Source organism: Macrobrachium rosenbergii, chromosome 45 (genome assembly GCF_040412425.1).
Source record: "Macrobrachium rosenbergii isolate ZJJX-2024 chromosome 45, ASM4041242v1, whole genome shotgun sequence".
Classification (NCBI taxonomy): domain Eukaryota; kingdom Metazoa; phylum Arthropoda; class Malacostraca; order Decapoda; family Palaemonidae; genus Macrobrachium; species Macrobrachium rosenbergii.
In genome coordinates this window covers 23,148,797-23,168,120 of record NC_089785.1, presented here as the reverse complement: position 1 = coordinate 23,168,120, position 19,324 = coordinate 23,148,797, and the positions used below count along the sequence as shown (strand labels likewise).

The 19,324-nt window shown below is 38.7% G+C and overlaps 1 protein-coding gene and 1 long non-coding RNA gene across 26 annotated transcripts in view; one reads left to right on the top strand and one right to left on the bottom strand.

Annotated features, from left to right (window-relative positions):
* Positions 1 to 19,324, top strand: part of LOC136830021 (glutamate-gated chloride channel-like) — a 376,171-nt gene that overhangs the window by 301,665 nt on the left and 55,182 nt on the right. For 20 of the 25 annotated variants that reach the window (XR_010850531.1, XM_067089219.1, XM_067089229.1 and 17 more), the window contains one exon: positions 11,199 to 11,587. Coding sequence is in view for 24 of the 25 variants with exons in the window: in XM_067089219.1 (XP_066945320.1) it covers positions 11,199 to 11,587 (389 nt within the window). In the remaining variant the exon portion in view is untranslated. The remainder of the gene's footprint in view (positions 1 to 11,198; positions 11,588 to 19,324) is intronic. The other 5 variants (XM_067089228.1, XM_067089224.1, XM_067089233.1 and 2 more) reach the window with 1 other exon arrangement.
* LOC136830022 (uncharacterized) lies at positions 9,121 to 11,319 on the bottom strand. The gene is made up of 2 exons (XR_010850532.1): positions 11,072 to 11,319; positions 9,121 to 10,973 (listed from the first exon to the last, which is right to left on the bottom strand). It is a non-coding gene; the product is annotated as an uncharacterized lncRNA (long non-coding RNA).

The window sequence follows — 19,324 nt, the reverse complement described above, 5'->3', positions numbered from 1 at the left end:
GCAGAAGGATAAGACGAAATGGCCTTTGGCCGTGGACGGAAATTGTTTTCCACTGCATTCTTGAGACTGCGCTTGCAGTTCGCCACTTTGTCGCTCCTTTGGGTGTTTTAACAGTCTTTATACCAGTTCATTTCCTGACTCGAACAGTAAGTACGTCATTACCTACTTCGGAAATGTGTTTTCGAAGAAGTCTTTGAGTGTACAGTGTGGTCATCAGGAATAGTATTCCTAAAATATTATTGCCACGAGTTCGAACAGCTTCGATAAACCTTTGTATTCATTCCATTGTCCAGTCTACGTTTCAAGTTCTTAGTCATGATCATCTATCGATGCAGATGTTCGACTATCTGCCTTTGGATCTAATCTTGAACAATCTCGTGCTTTCCCTTGTGTTCCAACATTTAACTGCATTTCTTACATGTCAAGTTCTTTGTCGTGCATCATTTTAGAAGTTTTCTTATGTTTTTAATTCGTTTATTCTTTAGTTGCTTACCTACTCTAGTTTTGGTACTCCATTTCTTTGATTTTTGCATTTTTATATACCTCTGGTGTGATCCCTGCAATTGACACCAAGTGGTGCTTGACTTGTTCTGTAGTGGTTTGAGTTTTGCCCCGGTCAGTGATAGCTCCTGCTTGCTTCTTGTTCCAGAATATACTGTTAGGGTTACTCATATACTTTGTATTATGCATAATTTCCATACATCAGTCATCCCTGCACCTCTGCTAACATGTCTTACCAGCAAAAGAAGCTACTCTTTTAGGCTACACCCTTCTGTGATTTTTTTTTTTTTAGACTGCTGGGTTCCCTTCCTATTGATGTAAGACTCTCTGGTGTTGCTTGATCTTGTGTCCTTTAAAATCCCTGGCAATAGTAACCTGGTTTTAGTCATAAACTCTCATTGTGTATTCAGCCTTGGCTGCCTGCTTTGTGAAATCTTTAGGCCAGTACGTTTTTCAGACCTCTTTTGATGGCTTTAAACTGCTGTTTACTAATTTTTCCAGTTGTTCTACTAATAACTGCCACATTTACAAAGCAGCTCCAGTTCTTTGTTTTAATGAAAGCACTTGCATGTTTCATGAGCCTTTTGTGCCTTAGTGTCCATCCAGGAAATCCGAGCAATTTAGATTGTACTGAATGTTTAGGTGAATAAACACTCTAGCTTCTTGTACTAACTGGTTTCAAGCAACCCTTGTTTTTTTTTTTTTACTTTTCGCCCAGTTATCAGTTCAGCTTTTCAAGTATTAGTCTTACCTTTTGTTTGATGCACCCATGTTCATGTTGACATCATGTTCTTTATAACATCAAGTGTCATCCAGTTTTCAAATTCCGACATCATTATCTAAAACGTGTCGTTTCCATCAAGGAGTTGGCAGCCATGGGTTTCCAAGGTTTTTTTTATTTAGAATTTTTCAACGTAGATCCCTTTCTTCTTGCAGAAGAGTTCAACATAGGATGTCAGGTGAAAGGATGTGTTACTTCAAGCATTTTAACGGTACCTGCTGTCTCACGTTACCAAACTCTAACTCTGATGTTTGTCTGTTGTTCAGCATCTCCTAGTTTAACAATTGTTTCTTTTTATCTTGAAACAGTGAAGTGTTCATCCTCACCCTTCTAAGTTTTTCTCTGATTTCGAGAAGTTTTGCCCAAGTTTGCTCTGAGGGAAGTAGACTAAGAGCATTGTACTGGTCTCACAGCGTTTCTTTTCAAATGAAAGACGTTGGTGCCCATTCTTGTTGTCTGAGGGCCAACTCAGTGGTTTGGGTACTCTATTTTATCAATTTTACCCATATTTTATAGTCCCTACCCCCACGCCATTTATCTCAGCTGGGATCCAACTTCGTTCAGAAAGACCGACTATGTTGTGTCATTTTTTTATATACCAGTGAGACTGAGATGACAAAGCTACTATAAGTTATTTGAATGACTCTGTGGAACAAAAACACTGATGGTCATGGACTTTCATCCCAGAAGTGCTCTGAAACTTTCTTGAATTGGGAGAGACTTTGGAAGCTGGAACTAAACAGGTAATCCTACATTTCGGGGGGTGAATGTGAATGACACTTAATTACCTTCATTTCACATCTTATATACACTATGACTGGACTGTTCCATTGCACTTGGGCCTTGAGACCGCCAGCTAATCAGTACATCACTGTTGACCATCCACTTTGAAGTCCAAAGGTCTCGACACCCTTAGACCATCCACTCCAGAGTTTAAGACAACTGGTGACCATCCACTCCAAAGTCCAAAGGTCCTGACACCTGTAGACCATCCATTCCAGAGTTTAGTGGCAACTGGTGACCATCCACTCCAAAGTCCAAAGGTCCTGACAACTGTAGACCATCCACTCTAGAGTTTAAGACAACTGATGGCCATCCACCCCAAAGTCCAAAGGTCGTGAAACCTGTAGACCATCCACTCCAGAGTTTAGTGACAACTGGTGACCATCCACTCCAAAGTCCAAAGGTCTTGACACCTGTAGACCATCCACTCCAGAGTTTAGTGACAACTGGTGACCATCCACTCCAAAGTCCAAAGGTTGTGACAACTGTACACCAGTCACTTCAGAGGTTAAAGTTCACCCATTTCATTATTTAGTTCTGTCTATCAGATATGACCTTCCGGATTGTTCTAAGGGCATTGTGTCCTGCGTGAAGGCATCATGCATGGTCTGTGAAAAAAGGGCTCTACCTCCAAGCTAGAGGCACAGAAAGATGTGCGTCAATTCTCCCTTCAATCAGAGCTCCCCTGTTTATCAAGTAATCATGTACCATTCAATATATCAATCTTTGACTCTCTTAATTATTGACTTGTCTGTGCCTCATTCCTGTTTCTTCTTCTTCTTCTTCTTCTTCTTCTTCTTCTTCTTCTTCTTCTCAGCCTATAATCCTTGTTCTTCTTCTTCTTCTTCTCCTAAGCCTATAATCCTTGTTGTTGTTGTTCAACCACTTCCTTTTATACCCCAAAACCCTCGTCCCTCCCACCCTTTTCGCTCCTACTGCTCTCCTGGCTGTGGTGCCGGCTCTGCTGTGGCTGCTGCTGCTGTGGCTGCTGCTGTTACTGCTGTGCTGGAGTTGTCACGAGTCCTAGATATGCCAGGAGCCATGATCCACAGTCTACCGTAATACCTCTACGCAAAAACAGTCCCACAACGATTGAAAACGTCACGGTTTCTTCTTCTTCCCGTTTTCTTAATCACAGAACTTTTTTTCTTTTTTTGGAATAACTGCTGCTTTCTGAAGTACTGTTTACTAGATTGGGCTAATTTGATGAGACTAACACTTGATTAATAAAGCAATTTAATGAGTTTGTCTTTTGTTCTTTCAGTAGTTTTAATGATTAGACGTTGTGGAGGTAGCATGGTAGATTTCTTTAGTCAGACTGACCGTTATACTCACTACCATAACATACACACAAACACCTCCCCCCATCTCTCCCCTGTTTCACCTCCTCCCACCCCCATTCTACCTCCCCCACCCCCTTCCCACGTCCAGCCATCTGCTCAACATTAGACAGACACATAAACTATCAGTCTGGATGGATTTCTAGCCGACGTAGAGAGATAATCGCTTGGTTTTCAAAGCTGGAGACGAACGCTTATAGTAACTGTTTGAGTTGCATGGAGTTTTGTATTTATATTAAGATTAATATTTCTCCTTTCTTTGTAAAATGTTAATAGGAAATCTAAAATGGCTGACATAATATAACCCAAGATTTTTTTTAGAGTAGACATTCGCTGAGTTTGAGATTCATTCTAGCCCTTTGAAAATAAAATTACCTGAAGATGTTTATCAGATAAATTCACTCTCATGTCGTTACCTCAGTGTCCCTGATATATCCTTCAGGCAAAGTTTATCAGTGCGAAAACATCTTAAAGTAACCATTTCAAAGATCAAGTCGAAATTGTCATCAGTCTTTCCGATTAAGTACCAGATTAATTCTACTATCTACTGGAGTCCCTTGAATTGTATGACGTCATGAGATGACCATTTTGTTGGATGAATTAAAAAATAAAAAAAAAAATCCGTGAATATTATTTATTCTAAGTTATTATCTTTATCGCATCGGCTGAGATCTCCCCAGTCCACTTTTCACATATTTATTAATACACGCCTCCACACCCTTTTGTATGTGTATGTGTGTATGTGATTAGATACACAAACACACTCAGCAAATTTTATCTTTTTGTATAAACACGCAGAAAAAAATTATTATATAAATACATATATATGAATGTATATATGTCATCGTATGTTGTAATGTATTCATACGAATGAATCTATATATTCATGTTTACAGATATATAGCTTGTATACATGAATAGTTCTACACCTGCACGCCTACACATACACACACACATATGTATATACACATTACTCTAACGCACATGTCAATACAAGCATTATACATTTGTATATGCATAACACTACCTTTCTTGACAAAACACTGATGTATATCTGAGTATGTATGAGGGTATGTGTGGGTATATATGCCCCTCCCACCTTCTCCTCCATACCCAAATACCCAACCACACCACCCCACTAAGCATCTCTCCTGATACAAAATGGGCACTCTTTGCAAAAAAAAAATATATATATATATATATATATATGTATATATATGAATATATATATGTATATATAAATTTATATATATGTATATATATATAAATTCCTCCCCCCAGAAATCCAAAGCTTCAGTTTGGTACCGGAACTAACTATTAAAAATTGAACACAAATTTAAAAATCCCTTTTAGAAGAAGGATTAATCACAGCTAATCCTAAATTGCCATTACGGACTGAAAGCCGTGGAACCCCAGTGGGGAAATAACACGGTTTTTTTTGATAGATGAAGATTGATTGATATCTTATATTTTTTTGGCAGCACTTTTTTTTCTCACTTTTTCCCACCTCCCCCTGCCCCCTCTTCCCCCTCTCCCGCCCCCTGCAAAAGTAGGAACCTGGCTTTCACTTTAACGCTATAGTAAAGAATTGTCGGAGTTGCATTCAGTGTTACGGCTTATTACTAGTAATAAATAAATGCATTATATATATGTATATATATACATATATATATATATATTATATATATATATATATCTTTATATATATATATTAATGCTACCAATCACCTATTATCACTAAAAGGCATGAACTATATAGCAATCAGATGCAAAACTATTGGTTAAAATCTATATATATATATATATATATATATATATATATATATATATATATATATATATATATATTGTGTATATACTTAAGGTAACGTAAGCATTACGGAAAACTCATTAAGGCATCGGCAGATGAAATAAATTTATAAAAAAAAAAAATCACTTTCCTTTCTCTCTCCATTCTGTGTTTGTCACGTCCAGAAGAAGTGGCTTACCTTACCTTATATACTGTTTATTATTATTTATGTATGTATGAGTCTTAATATATATATATAAATTTACTTATTTGTGTATATGGATATATGTATATATGTGTATGTATATATATATATATATATATATATATATAGTGTGTGTGTGTGTGTATGCATACACCCTGTTTGTCTTACGTGTATTCGTATATTTATTTGTTTTGTATGTTTCTGTGTCATGCCTTTTGTATACATATATAAAGTATTCCGAGGGGCCTTTCTAATCATCTTGCAGAATTTTCTTTCATCTAGAAATCTATTCTAGTTGTTATCAGTTCTCTGCCCCAAAACACATTTCTGCACGAGTCATCTAAAATAGCGAAAATTTGCACCTCTCAGATTCTCCTCTCAATGATCTGAAAAACTGTAATGATGTTCTCTGAAGTTCTCTGCATTATTGGAACTTTTGCATTAGCGTCACCAAGCTCCGCTTTTCAGAAGTCTGTGCTCTCAAAGCTGCAGTACTGTACTGGTCTTGTTACTCATTTTTTTTACTTCAGTCTTGATCATTGCATTTCTAAAAGTGGTCTCTCTTTTTTTTTCTGTCTATTGTCTTGTGTTGTGGTGTTTTTTTTTTTGTGTTTCGTTTTCTCTTGTCCGTTTCGTCTCTCTAACTAAATCCCGTTATCTTTGTTTCAGAGTTTGATGATGGTTGCACAGGGCCATTGGAAAATGGACTGTCTACTTCTGAATGTTTGTGGAGTTAAATGAAAACGATTCTTTGTTTTTGTCTGAATCCTAACTTTTAAAAAAAAAGTAAACAACAATCCTGTTCCCATCCAAATTATCGATGTAAATCCACCCAGCTTTTGGGAGTAGGTAAAGTTAACAAAATTTGCAAAAACTGCAGATAAGTGGGACTTTGGATCGTCTACCAAACTGTAGTAATGGTATAAGTAAATAGTGTTTCTTGTTTGAACCTTCATCTTCGTGGTAAATCTATTTTCAACCCAGTTAAAATCTATTAAGATAAGGTTGATATGGTTGCTTAGTTTACCTGAAGTAAGGTTACCTTCGGTGACTGTCAGTTGGGGGTTAATGGTAAAAGCCTTACTAAGAATCGTTTCTTCAGTTCAGACCAGCCTGACTTTTCTCAGCCTTCCCCTGACAATTGTTTCATAGTGCAACTGCTGTTTCTTTTTTTTTCCTCCTGTTACACCTGTCAATCCTCCTTTTCTGTCAATTTCCCTTTCAGCGCTGATGAATGACCTCGTCATATAGGTCCCAGCGCTTGGCCTTTGGCCTAAATTCTGTATTCCAGTCCAAACTAGCTAGTACAGTACCGTTTCTGTATCCTAGTGAAATTCACACTTCATTTGCTCCAGTTTGGTTTCTGTTGTGGCTTGGAATGGTCGAACACCTTGGAATTTGATCAGTGAAACAATTTGGAACACAATTGGTTGAAGAGCTCGAGATCTGATTGGTGGAACTACTTGAGAACTGATTGGTCGGAAGGTGTTGTGTCAAAATGATTGAAGTTTTTTAGTAAATATATAAATATATATATATATATTATATATATATATAGAAAGAAGTGTTTTTTGAGAGCCACAGTGGCTAGCTTAGATTCCTTATTTCCCCACACTGAAAGCCTTGTATCCGGGGAGGAAATAAGTGAAGATGTACCCCCTTCCTTGGTAAAAAGGGTGAGATGGATTTTAACAGTCCTTCTGCTATGCATTGAGTCTAGTCTTTCATATGTGTACCCAAATTTGTTAGCTGATCACATTGTGACACATTTTTACAAAAACCAACAAATTAGTTTTATTGGTTAAAGTGCCTGGAATTTTATCAGGGGAAAACTTGAGATAATCAGTCAAAGGCGTTGTAACATATTAGGTTAAATATTATGGGATTTTGTTTACAGAACCACCTATACAGTTCAGTAGTCAGTATTCTTATGCTTTTTAAGTTCCGTGCCCAATAACCACAGGATGTGATTGGTGTATCATCTATGTATATAATTCTGAAATCATAGTGATTGGTCAAAGAAGGTGTGATCAGTTTGTCTGAGAGCCTCATTCAAAGAGTAAGTCAAGTTGAACACTTTGGGATTTTAGGGATTGAAAGCTTGATGTCTGCTTGGTTGAAAACATTGGTTCAGTCTGACTGAACAGCCTCCTCTCTCGGCTGGTCAGAAACTCTGCGATTGGTTTGGTGGGACGCCCTGGCTTAGATTGGTGCAGGGCATTTGGTATTTTTGGCAGAAAACCTTTCTAGAGGCGCAGGCACTGAAGGCGACAAGTTCCAGTACAACAATTTTGTCTAGTTGATGAGGTTTATGGGAGGCTCCTAGGCTACTGACACCCAAGTTGAACAGTATTTTATTAGTTGCAGAAAAACTATAAAACTTATGTCATCTTTACTATCCTTACAAGTTACACAAAGCTTTTAGGAGGCATTAGGGGGTTAAGAAGAGAGCTAAGAGTCTCTGGGAGTTACCACTAACGCTAAATATTCATGACTGTCAAGTACAGTACAGTGTTACCCACTGCCAGAGAATCTTGGAGTGAGAGAAAGGTATAAAAATTGTCAGCACTGTCTTTTGTCGTTCTTACTGATACCCCAGTGACTTCACTTCTTACTAGTCTTCACTGGACCTCCATGAAGGCCAGAAATGACTTCGTTTTGCATTGGGAGAATGGATATGACTGCAACAAGAGTAGTATCATCTGCACTAGTTTGCTTTTCAGGCCTAGAATTGTTCCACCAGAAAAGACTAAAACGCAAAATGCCAAGGAACGTTAAAATTATTAGCTAGTTATTGCAAATACCTAATTCTTTGCTTTTATCATATCATCAAGAGGCAAGCAAGTAAATTCTAGGTATTAGAAGTACTAGCATAAATGTTCAGACATTTGAGGAACTTACAGAAGTCGTTAGGATAGTGACTGTTGGCCTGCAATCACTGAAATCTCATTTATACTATCTCTTGACATAGTTACAGTATTGCTTAATTTTTACTTAAGTGAAGTTCATTATTAAAATGAAAATTTTTTATTGCTGTTTTTATCTTTTAATTGCCCTGTAAATGAAACTCAGGTTTGGTGAGCTATTGAGCAGGAATCTTGGTGTCCAGTAGAGGTAACCAGATACCTGAATAAGCCGTGTAGCCTACCCCTTGAAAAGGAAAACTGAAACAAGATAATTTTATATTTTCAGTACTGGTCTCTGGAATAATTATCGTTAATGCAAGTACATAGGTTAAATGGTTCATATTCACTTAATTACCAAGTGAAGTGAAAGAGGTAGGGGCTTGAAATCAGAAATATTTGTATGTAGGTTTTTATAGTAAGTTGTCTGTTGTTTATAGTATCATTCGGGTTTTATAGGTTGCCCATTTTATTTAGGATGCTGTATTTAGGTTTAATATCAATTTGTCCATTTGCCGAGGTTCCAACGACTTAGTCTGTCGAATTTTTGAAGTCTCCGTTGGTCCTTCTGAGAGTTATCCCGTTCCAATGACGAACAGAAAAAATACAACGCAGTATTGCATTGGAGGTTTGACAATGGATTCCCCACTTTATCATCGATGGTTACTTAAAAACATTTAGGGAACTTCATCACCAACAGTTATAGAAAAATATGAGACTTTATCATCGACACTTAAAAAATATTAGGAAACTTGACTCAGCTGTTTTGACACAGATCCTATGATGTTCCATAGATCAGATCTAAAAAAAAGATGTGGTGTTTGTCGTATGGTGAATTTTGGGGCTGTTTTTTTACATGTTTTTGAGTAATATTTAAAAGAGTGTTTGCTTTTTTGAACAAGTTTTTTTTTTTTTTAGACATTTTAATGTACAGTTGAATATGCATTTTTTTTTTTTCAAAGATTACCAGAATTTATTTACCAATCTGAGCTCTACTGGTATTAGTGGGTGTTAGCAAATGAATTATTACTTGGAGATTATTTCAAGAGTAATTTCAATCTCTCTCTCTCTCTCTCTCTCTCTCTCTCTCTCTCTCTCTCTCTCTCTCTCTCTCTCTCTCTCTCTCTCATTTACTAAGACCTCCTTTTACTTCCGTTGAGTTTTATCTTCTTATACGTCAGAAAAATCGCCATAATCCATCGTTATCTCAGTTACTTTTTATGCAGTTATCATTACATTATCATTATCTTTTATGTACCTCTCATTATCCCGTTCACCTCTTCGTTACTTCTCATTATCGTATGGTTTCTTGGTCGTTACCTCGTCGTGACACCAAATTCACCTGTGTGCACCTGTCATGACCTCCATTTGGTACCTGTCATTACCTATTCTTGACACCTTTCGTTATGTCATTACCTCATCCTGTCATTTTGTCATTATCTCATCCCGGAACCTGTCATTACCTCTTCATGACCCCAAATTCACCTGTGTGCACCTGTCATGACCTCATTCTGGTACCTGTCATTACCTAATCCTGACACCTGTCATTCCCTCATTGTGACCCCAAATTCACCTGTGTGCACCTGTCATTATCTCATCCTGCCACCTGTCGTTACCTCATCCTGACACCTGTCATTATGTCAGTACCTCATCCTGACACCTGCCATTATGTCATTACCTCATCCTGACACCTGTCATTATGTCATTACCTCATCCTGGCACCTATCATCACCTCATCGTGGTCCCCATATTCACCTGTGCTCACCTGTCATTACCTCATCCTGACACCTGTCATTATGTCAGTACCTCATCCTGGCACCTGTCATTACCTCATCCTGACACCTGTCATTATGTCAATACCTCATCCTGGCACCTGTCATTACCTCATCCTGACACCTGTCATTACGTCAATACCTCATTCTGGCACCTGTCATTACCTCATTGTGGTCCCCAAACTCATCTGTCATTACCTAATCCTGACACCTGTCATTATGTCAATACCTCATCCTGGCACCTGTCATTTCATCATTACCTCATCCTGGCACCTGTCATTATGTCATTACCTCATCCTGACACCTGTCATTATGTCAATACCTCATTCTGCACCTGTCATTAACTCACCATGGTCACCAAACTCACCTGTCATTACCTCATCCTGACACCTGTCATTTTGTCATTACCTCATCCTGGCACCTGTCATTAACTCATCCTGGCACCTGTCATTATGTCATTCCCTCATCCTGGCACCTGTCATTATGTCGGTACCTCATCTTGACACCTGTCTTTGTCATTCCCTCATCCTGGCACCTGTCATGTCAGTACCTCATCCTGACACCTGTCATTATGTCATTCCCTCATCCTGGCACCTGTCATTACCTCAGTGGTCCCCAAACTGACCTATCATTACCTCATCCTGCCACCTGTAATTGTCAGTACCTCATTCTGGCACCTGTCATTACCTCATCCTGACACCTGTCATTGTCAGTACCTCATTCTGGCACCTGTCATTACCTCATCCTGACACCTGTCATTGTCAGTACCTCATTCTGGCACCTGTCATTACCTCATCCTGACACCTGTCATTACCTCATCCTGACACCTGTCATTGTCAGTACCTCATTCTGGCACCTGTCATTACCTCATCGTGGTCCCCAAACTCACCTGTGCTCACCTGTCATTACCTCATCCTGACACCTGTCATTACCTCGTCATGACCCCAAATTCACCAATGTTGACCTGTCATTACCTCATCTAGGCACCTGTGCTCACACCTGTCATTACCTCACAGTTCACCTGGCATTATCTCAGAGTAAGTCGATATAAGCGAACGAAACCCGCCCCACGCCACCAAGGCCGCACTAACCACAGCCCCCACCGGCCCTTTGTCCACCCGCAGGAGACTACAGCTGCCTGAAGGTGGAGCTGGAGTTCACCCGCGACGACGCCTTTTACCTGAGCACCGTGTTCTTCCCTGGCATGGTGCTGGTGACGAGCTCCTTCATCACCTTCTGGCTGGAGTGGAACGCCGTCCCGGCCCGCGTCATGATCGGCGTCACGACGATGCTCAACTTCTTCACGACGTCGAACAGCTTCCGGTCGACGCTGCCCGTCGTGTCGAACCTGAGCGCCATGAACCTGTGGGACAGCGTCTGCATGTTCTTCATCTACGTGTCGCTGCTGGAGTTCGTCGTGGTGAACTACGTGGGGCGGAAGAGACCCAAACACAACATGGCCTACATGCCTGGGGAGAACGCGGTCATCCAGGTATTGACTGAGAACAGACACGTAAGCAGATATACCTTCTTCCTCTTCCACCTCCTGTGGTGTATTTTTTTTCTCTCTCTTTATAACTCTCCTTTTTCGGCTTTCTTTTTATTTTTTTTTTTACCCCTTTTCTTTCACTCTAGGTCCTCTTTTTAGAGATGTGTTTATGCGTCTGTGTCTCGGCCGCTCCCGAAAATAGCTGATGGTCATGCTGCTTCTATTTTTGTTTATTTTTTTACGTTTTTTCGTTTTTTTTTTTTCGTAGGAAAATGTCTTGGATACGAGTTCACACATCTTTTTTTTATATCTTTGCAAGCTGACATGACAGTTGCTGTTTCATTATTATAGTAGTTTTGATACTCTCTCTCTCTCTCTCTCTCTCTCTCTCTCTCTCTCTCTCTCTCTCTCTCTCTCTCTCATGTAATACCACATTCAACAAAGCACATGACAGCATTCACATTACTCTTCCAGAACCCCGACAACTCGAACAGGAATAAAAACAATTTCTCCATTTCAGTTATTCATTTATTTTGCTGAATGGTTTTCCTAGCATTGTATATTCTACCTGCATTGGATTTATGGAATGGCAGGTTTCCATTCCCCCTCCCCCCCCCTTTTTTTGGGTTTGCCGTGACACCCACCCCCCCAAAAAACAAGACGAATCAAGCATGTGATCTTGTAGATCTCTATCCACCTTTCTCAATGAGACTCGGTAGGTGTGGAAAGTGTTGCTTCTCGTTTTGTCTCACTCGAACGCCGATACGTTTTATGCTATAACTCTTCATTTCCTAAATTAATTCTATCTGTATATATATAAATAAAAAGCATACGTATTGTAAATTTATATAAATGTTTATGTATGTAAAGACGTCTTTCTACAGGCTCTAAATTGAGAGAGGACACACTCACACCACACACGACGTACTTGCATGCCAAGTATTGAGAGTTATTTGAATGTACAGTTTAAAACTCCTCCCTTATTTGGTGTAAATAACTATGGCAAGAGTAGTGTAACTCCCTAGTTGGTGGTGTAATATGATATTTTATTTAGAAATCAACGTTTGTAGCTGCAACGACATTTCTCGTGAAGTGTTTTGCGTCGAAGTCTTTCTCTCACACAAACACTCGCCGTTAAAATCCTACCCCCTAGTCAATTTCCTACCCCCCTTCTACTAATCCATTACTCTCATATCCTATATATAAAGTTTATTTCCAAGATCTTGATGCTTTAAGGGGGTGAGGCTGCAAGCTTCACGCCTCCATGGTGAATGAGCTGTTGTTTTTGCGGAAGAGTACTTATCTGGTTCAAGCCTGAAGTACTTGGACAATAGTTAATAGTCCTAAAGTTGGGACTTAACGTCCCGATTCTCTCTTATATCACCTATTCAGAGGCTAAATATTGAAGGAAGTATTCATTAACTTCCTTTTACGCCGGTCCTCAGAATCCAGTGGTTAGAACTCTCTCTTCCCCAGCAGGAGGAAGTGGTATCGATTCCCCTCCAAAGTGGACCAGTTTGGGCCTGGTCTGTTAAGTCCTGATGGGCCTTTGTTGCCCAAAACACTGACTTCTCAAGTACCTGGTAGTTAATCTATTGGTGTGGGTGATAATTCAGTTCTTGGGCTTTTCTACCTGTTGTAGCTTGGATTAGGCCTATAAGACCTGCCTCAGGATTTTGGCGTGTCTATCCTTTTTATTTCATCAAGGAGGTTAGATCCTTCTATTTCATCCCCCCGCCCCCTTTTTCCATAACCCCTTCCCCTCCTAAACCCCAAAACCTAACGGCCAGAGGCTGATTTAAAATCAAACTGTCTCTTTTAATACACTACTCGCAAAACCATTCTCTGCATACTTTTTATTTTCCGTTAACAGTTTCAAATCGATAAGGAAAAACAACGCGTTTCAGCGCAAAACACTTCGAGAAATGTTGTTTTAAACAACCAAAAAAAAAAAAAAAAAAACCCTTTGCATGAGAAGCATGTGTTGTCTCCATCATTACACGCATCGAGATTCGAAACTGTTTTTTCGTCTTCAAAAAAAGGTAATGGCGGATACGATCTTTGGGTTTGGTCGCCTGAATGGCGTCGGGGTTTACTCAACTGCTTTAGGATGCTCGTGACATTTTCTGTAGAGCGGGATAAACTTTTTTTGTGGGTTTTTTTGTAAATTAAATATATTTTGAAATAGTTTTTTTCATAGATAGTGATTTGTAGGGAAACCCGATTTTGCCCCCACAAAGAACAGCGTTTTATTTTTGACACTATTTTGGGGGTGTAACCTGTTTTTACCGGTGGAACGGAATAGAACTCGCATTCGGGAATACTTTACATAGATAATGATCAGCTGAAAAACTGTTTTTGCTTTAGAAAAACAATAGGAAAAAATTAGTATTCGTTTTCTTTTTACCGAACTACAGGGAAAACTCTCACAGTCTCTGTAGGTTTTCTAAAAAGCCTGTACTTTTTAATTTTTTTTTTTTTAGACTGAATCTTTTTCAGACTACTTTATCCAGACTTTATACAGAGAAAATAAAGATATATACAAGCACGTTAGCCTGTCAGTCCTAGCGTTTACAATAAAACACAGGTATAGGCCTACACTGAGACAGGTACACACCTGCATGCGTACACAGTCAGTGTTGTGTGGGTCTATGTGTATGAGTGTTGATATGTAGTCAACAAGAGCCTGTACTGTACTGGCATAAGGCCAAAGTAATCCACAGCAAGCAGGATGTATAGTCAGTGTCAATAGAAATTCAGGTCGTCAATAGATTAAAATGACAGAAAGAAAATAGTCAGTTTTCCCTCACTGGTGAGACGATTTGCTGATGGAGATTGTAGGAAGAAATTATTAGTTTTACCTTCACTTGACATTCAGGGTAGAGGAAATATTGGTAGATTACCTTAGTTTCATCTATCGTGAACAAGAAATGAACTGCACTGACCTACATTTGTTGTGGTCAGTAGGAAATGAACTGTTTTTTAGGGGAAACTACATTAAACTCTCTTCTCCCTCTGTTCTGGAAAGTAAACCACTTCAAAATCGACCTTATTTTGCCACTGACTACACATTTGTAAATTGTAAATATATAAACTGTGAATTGTAAATCTAGGATTTTTGTAAAAACTTCTTCAGGATTCGTTCAACTTTTCAAGAAGCGAGAGTTTTTTTTTTAACTAATTTAGGCAACCTTAGCCCCCCCGCCCCTTCCCTTAGTGCAAGACAAATATAAAGATTAGTTTGTTTGTGTGTATGTGTGTGCGCGCGTCTTTGTCTGTCACGCTTTTTTTTTTACCTGTGAGTGGATGCTACATTAAAAAAAAAAAAATAGACTCCCTAATTACCTGTCTGAAACATGTTTAGTGTCTAGAGGTTGGTGAAACCCGTCCTAGCTGAGTTAGACTGATATGTTTAGACATGAAATCTGTTTAGACTGTATAGATAATCATTTTTTCGTTAGCCACAGTTTGGCTTGGTTGTCATTGGCTGTTAGAAGGGACTGGAATCAAATTATTTGGTCAAATTACCAATTAACGAAGTTTTCGATGGCTGCCATGTTATCAGCTTGGCGATGTAGGTTGATTACAGAAAATTATTCTGATTAAAATACATCAGTTTGTTGAATTAGAGGCTTCTTCCGGTTCCATGTCCTTATCAGTCTTTGGACAAAGGCTTGGTGGTCAAGAATCTCATCTTGGAAGGATATTTCAACTAATAATAATAAAATAATAAAGAGATTTCTAGGTAGCAATAACAACCAAGCCACCACTGTGTCTAGACAAGCAGGTGGAGCTGATAGTGCTATTTATATAGAACCAGAGATATAGAACCATAGCAAGTTAGAAAACTGCTTTTTGTGATGTGATAGAAACATAGGTCTTTTCGCTAACTCCCCTCTCTCCCCAATCTTTACAACTACCCCCTCCCCTTCCCCCTCGCAAGCAAACCTATATAGGTCTACTGCCCTTTTTTTTTCTCTTCCCCCCTCAGCAAACCTATATAGGCCTACTGCCTTCTTTTGCCCCCTTTTCCCCCACCCCCAACCCTTAGCATTTTAAGTGATCTGCATGAATAACTACTATATTGCTACCGTGCTCCATCTAGCCTGACTGCTAATGGCGTGCGAGTAACTCGTGCCTGTAGAATAGGCGCTCCAGATGGCACGAGTTGCACGCACGCCTTTAAGTGGAGACGCTCGATGGAGCTACGGTTGCCCAAGTTGCAGCTGTAGGAATTTTAGGAGCTTAAGATTCACTAGGATGGAGCCATAAAGCTCACTAAAACAGATATCGAATGTTTGTCACCGTCCCTCTCCCAAGCCAGCGACCGTTACGCCGTGCAGCTGCGCAGCGGTTTTGGCGAAAGCAATATCTGCAGAGATCAGTCGGGTGTTTCTTGCATGCACGACGACCAAGATTAATTAAACGTCACGAATCTGACCCAAAAAAACAATGAAAATAACGAGAAACTGATTTTCTTTGTCCGTCCGTGTACCCCTGACTCTATAGGCCTATGTATTGCAGTGGTCGGTTGTAGTTTTGTAGCTATTAATAATTAGCCTCGACTAATCTATGTGGATTCCGAGTTGGCAGATTTTAACATTAGAATGAAATCTTTAGCATTAACCGTCATCCCCAACTATCAAAGCGACCGTGGGGATATGAATATATATATAAAAATATATATTAAAGATGTTTGGTTTTGAATGAGACTAACGCATAGAGTTTTGGTTGGAAACTAATTCTGTATTGAGACTGTTTGTCAGTGGCTTGAATCTTACTATTGTAAAAAAGCGGAATTGATTCCGTATGCACAGATCAATGTTAAATATGTTAAATCAGGTGTGTCTTTAACGAAGAGAGTGTCTTTGTGGTAGCCATGTCCAGCCGACGGGATTGGAGACCTTCGGTACGTATTTTACCATATTGCAAGATGAGAAACAGCTGCTTTATGATGTATATGTAGAGCTTTGCCAATGGTAATAAAGAGAGAGAGGTGTCTTGTGCATTATGCAAAGCTTTCTATAGTGGAGTTTGCAATTTTAGTCAGGAAATTTGACTGAGAAGGAAAGTGTTCAGGAAGCCTCTTTAAGTTTTTAGTTAATGCTGCAGAGCTACTGAAAGAATTCTTATTATATTTTCCTTGTTTAAACGCAGATTTTAGTCATAGCTGTAGAATATATTGTGAGAGGTTTATATTCACTAAAAATAGACTGAATATATTTTTTTTATTGAGTGTGCATGGCTACAAAACATGAGATAAATCGTATCTGAATAGTCTTGTGAAAATTCATATCGAGTTTACAACGATTTGCGGAATTTGAATCCTTTTTCTGCATCTGTGGACGGCCGTGATAAAAAAAATAGTATTTTTGTGTATTTGTTACATTTCTTTTATATATATGACGCCATATTGTAGCGCAGAGCCTAACCCAAGCTGAGATATTTTCCAAAAACAGTATTAGAATTCGTAGAGACATCATTTTCAGAGCCTAGTACCATAATACTATTCTACGCCGTTATTTATGATTATGACCTCTCTGCTAAAGCCATGCTTAATGGAATCTGGCTACTAATAATTCAGATTTCAAACTACGGCCAGATTCCGCGGCTTATTTCAGAAACTGGTCTGAAAACCAACATTATGAAAACGAACCGGCGCCGACCCGTAAGATGTAAGATGCTGATTCCAATATGTCTGACCGACTCCCAAGCGTCTGCCCTCATCTTCAGATCGATTTCTCTGATATATTTACTGCCGTATGAGAAGCTAGGTCAATAATGTATGACCCCATCTGGAACCAGGGCCCCTCCGCAGACATGTTTGTCACTAGTTGCTTGAAACAAAATCGAATTTCGGAGGAAAATTGGCCATCGGCGGATTCGCTCCGATTGCCAAGCGTCAAAACCCTAGGCCGATGTTTCGAAATATCAGTGGTCATATTTTTCCTTTTATTCTAAATACGTCCATATTTCTATCTTCATCTGTGTATTAATCTTGACCTTCCAGTTTGCAAAGTGGAGTGTGTGTAAGTGGAGGGTTTACACTGCAATAACTTACTTCTTTTTTTTTTAAATTGTCTACTGAGGTCATCTTCAGTAGCAGAAATAGCTTTAGTTTTATTTTACACTGCCTATGAAAAGACTGTAGGCGTATATTGAGTTATACTGAAGCATTTGTTTTTCTTTTTAAAGGTTTCATATTAATCCTTTGATAGGGTATTCATGCTATTCAGCATTACGCAATCCTATCACTTGGAGATTGCGTTACACAAGGATTAACTTGAAGCTTCAAAACTTATTTTTCTTATATGGCCTATTCCCCATTTTTATATCCCGACTTGAAGGCAAATCATGGTATTAAAGTGAATTATTGTGCCTTTATTATATTTTATCAGACAGAATTTTACATTTATATTAAATTAGCTTCACAGATCAGTTGAAAATGGAATAGTCTGACAATCTTCAAAAGATATTAGGATAGCCACTAGCTCTAGTTCTGGGACAGGCAGAGCAAATTTTATCTTATTTTTTTAATCACGTGATGGAGGCATATCGTTACACACACAAATATTCATTAGGGAATCTGCATGAGTGCATGAATCTCTTTTCGAACGGAGAGAGGTCACTCTTTCGATTAAATGACCTCGTATAGTACCACTCATTTGCCAAAATGGCTCCGTGTGACGCTCTCTGGACTGATCTCCTCTCGCTCTGAATTCGGGTCACCACACCTAGTCTCGGGTACCTGTCACTGTAAATACCTGGTACTTAAGATGGTTTATTTTAAGAACTACAAATACCTGGTGCTTAAAATGGATTATCTTCAGAACTATAAAGACCAGGTACTTAAGATGGTTCAGTTGATGAAATTCTGTTTCTGTGCTGAATCTCAAAAACAACTGGAAGATTCCGGTTTGTCGGTGTTGTTTGAAGGAGGCCTTATGCTGCTGTGCGCAGACAGACCTTTCTTGGACGTCAAGTTCTCACAGTGAAAAAAATGAATCGCTTTCAATTGTTAATTGTGCAAAAGAAATTTTATCCAAATTGTTTAATCTTGAAAGTGCAGACCTTAGTTTCAATAGTGTATTAGTCATTTGCTATAGTTTGTTAATCATTTTCAATGGTTTATTAACCATTTTCAGTAGTTTATTAATCATTTTCAATAGTTTATTAATCATTTTCAATAGTTTGTACCAGTCAAACCCCACGGAAAGACGTTTGTAGATGGCATTCACGAAACATAGGCCTATAACCGTTCCTCTAGGCCTATAACCAAACCGCAGAGGAAAGTACTGGCGAACTCAAGACTTGACCAACCAAAAGCAGTTTTCTGAAAAGAATTCTCTACCTGCCCCTGTGTTCCCAGGGGTCTAATTTGTCCCTACTTTCAGTGGAGAGGGGGAGCAGTCCATCAACGTAATTTTTTTATTTGAATTAGAGTTGAGATTGGAAAGAGTGACCTCCGAAGAGGATTTCAGCTTTCATTCTATTTCATTGTAATGTCTCAATTTTTTATATAATATTATATTATACTCTTTATATATATATATTTCAAGATGACATTTTTTATATTGAGAGTTTCGAAAACTTTTGTTTTTTACAGTGTAAAATGCATTTATTTTGTATATGTGTGTATATATGTATGTAATATATATATATGTATGTATATATATAATATATATAATATATATATACATTGTACAATAAGTCAATTGCTCATCAATATTGCACAAAATATTTCATGTGTAAATCACACCT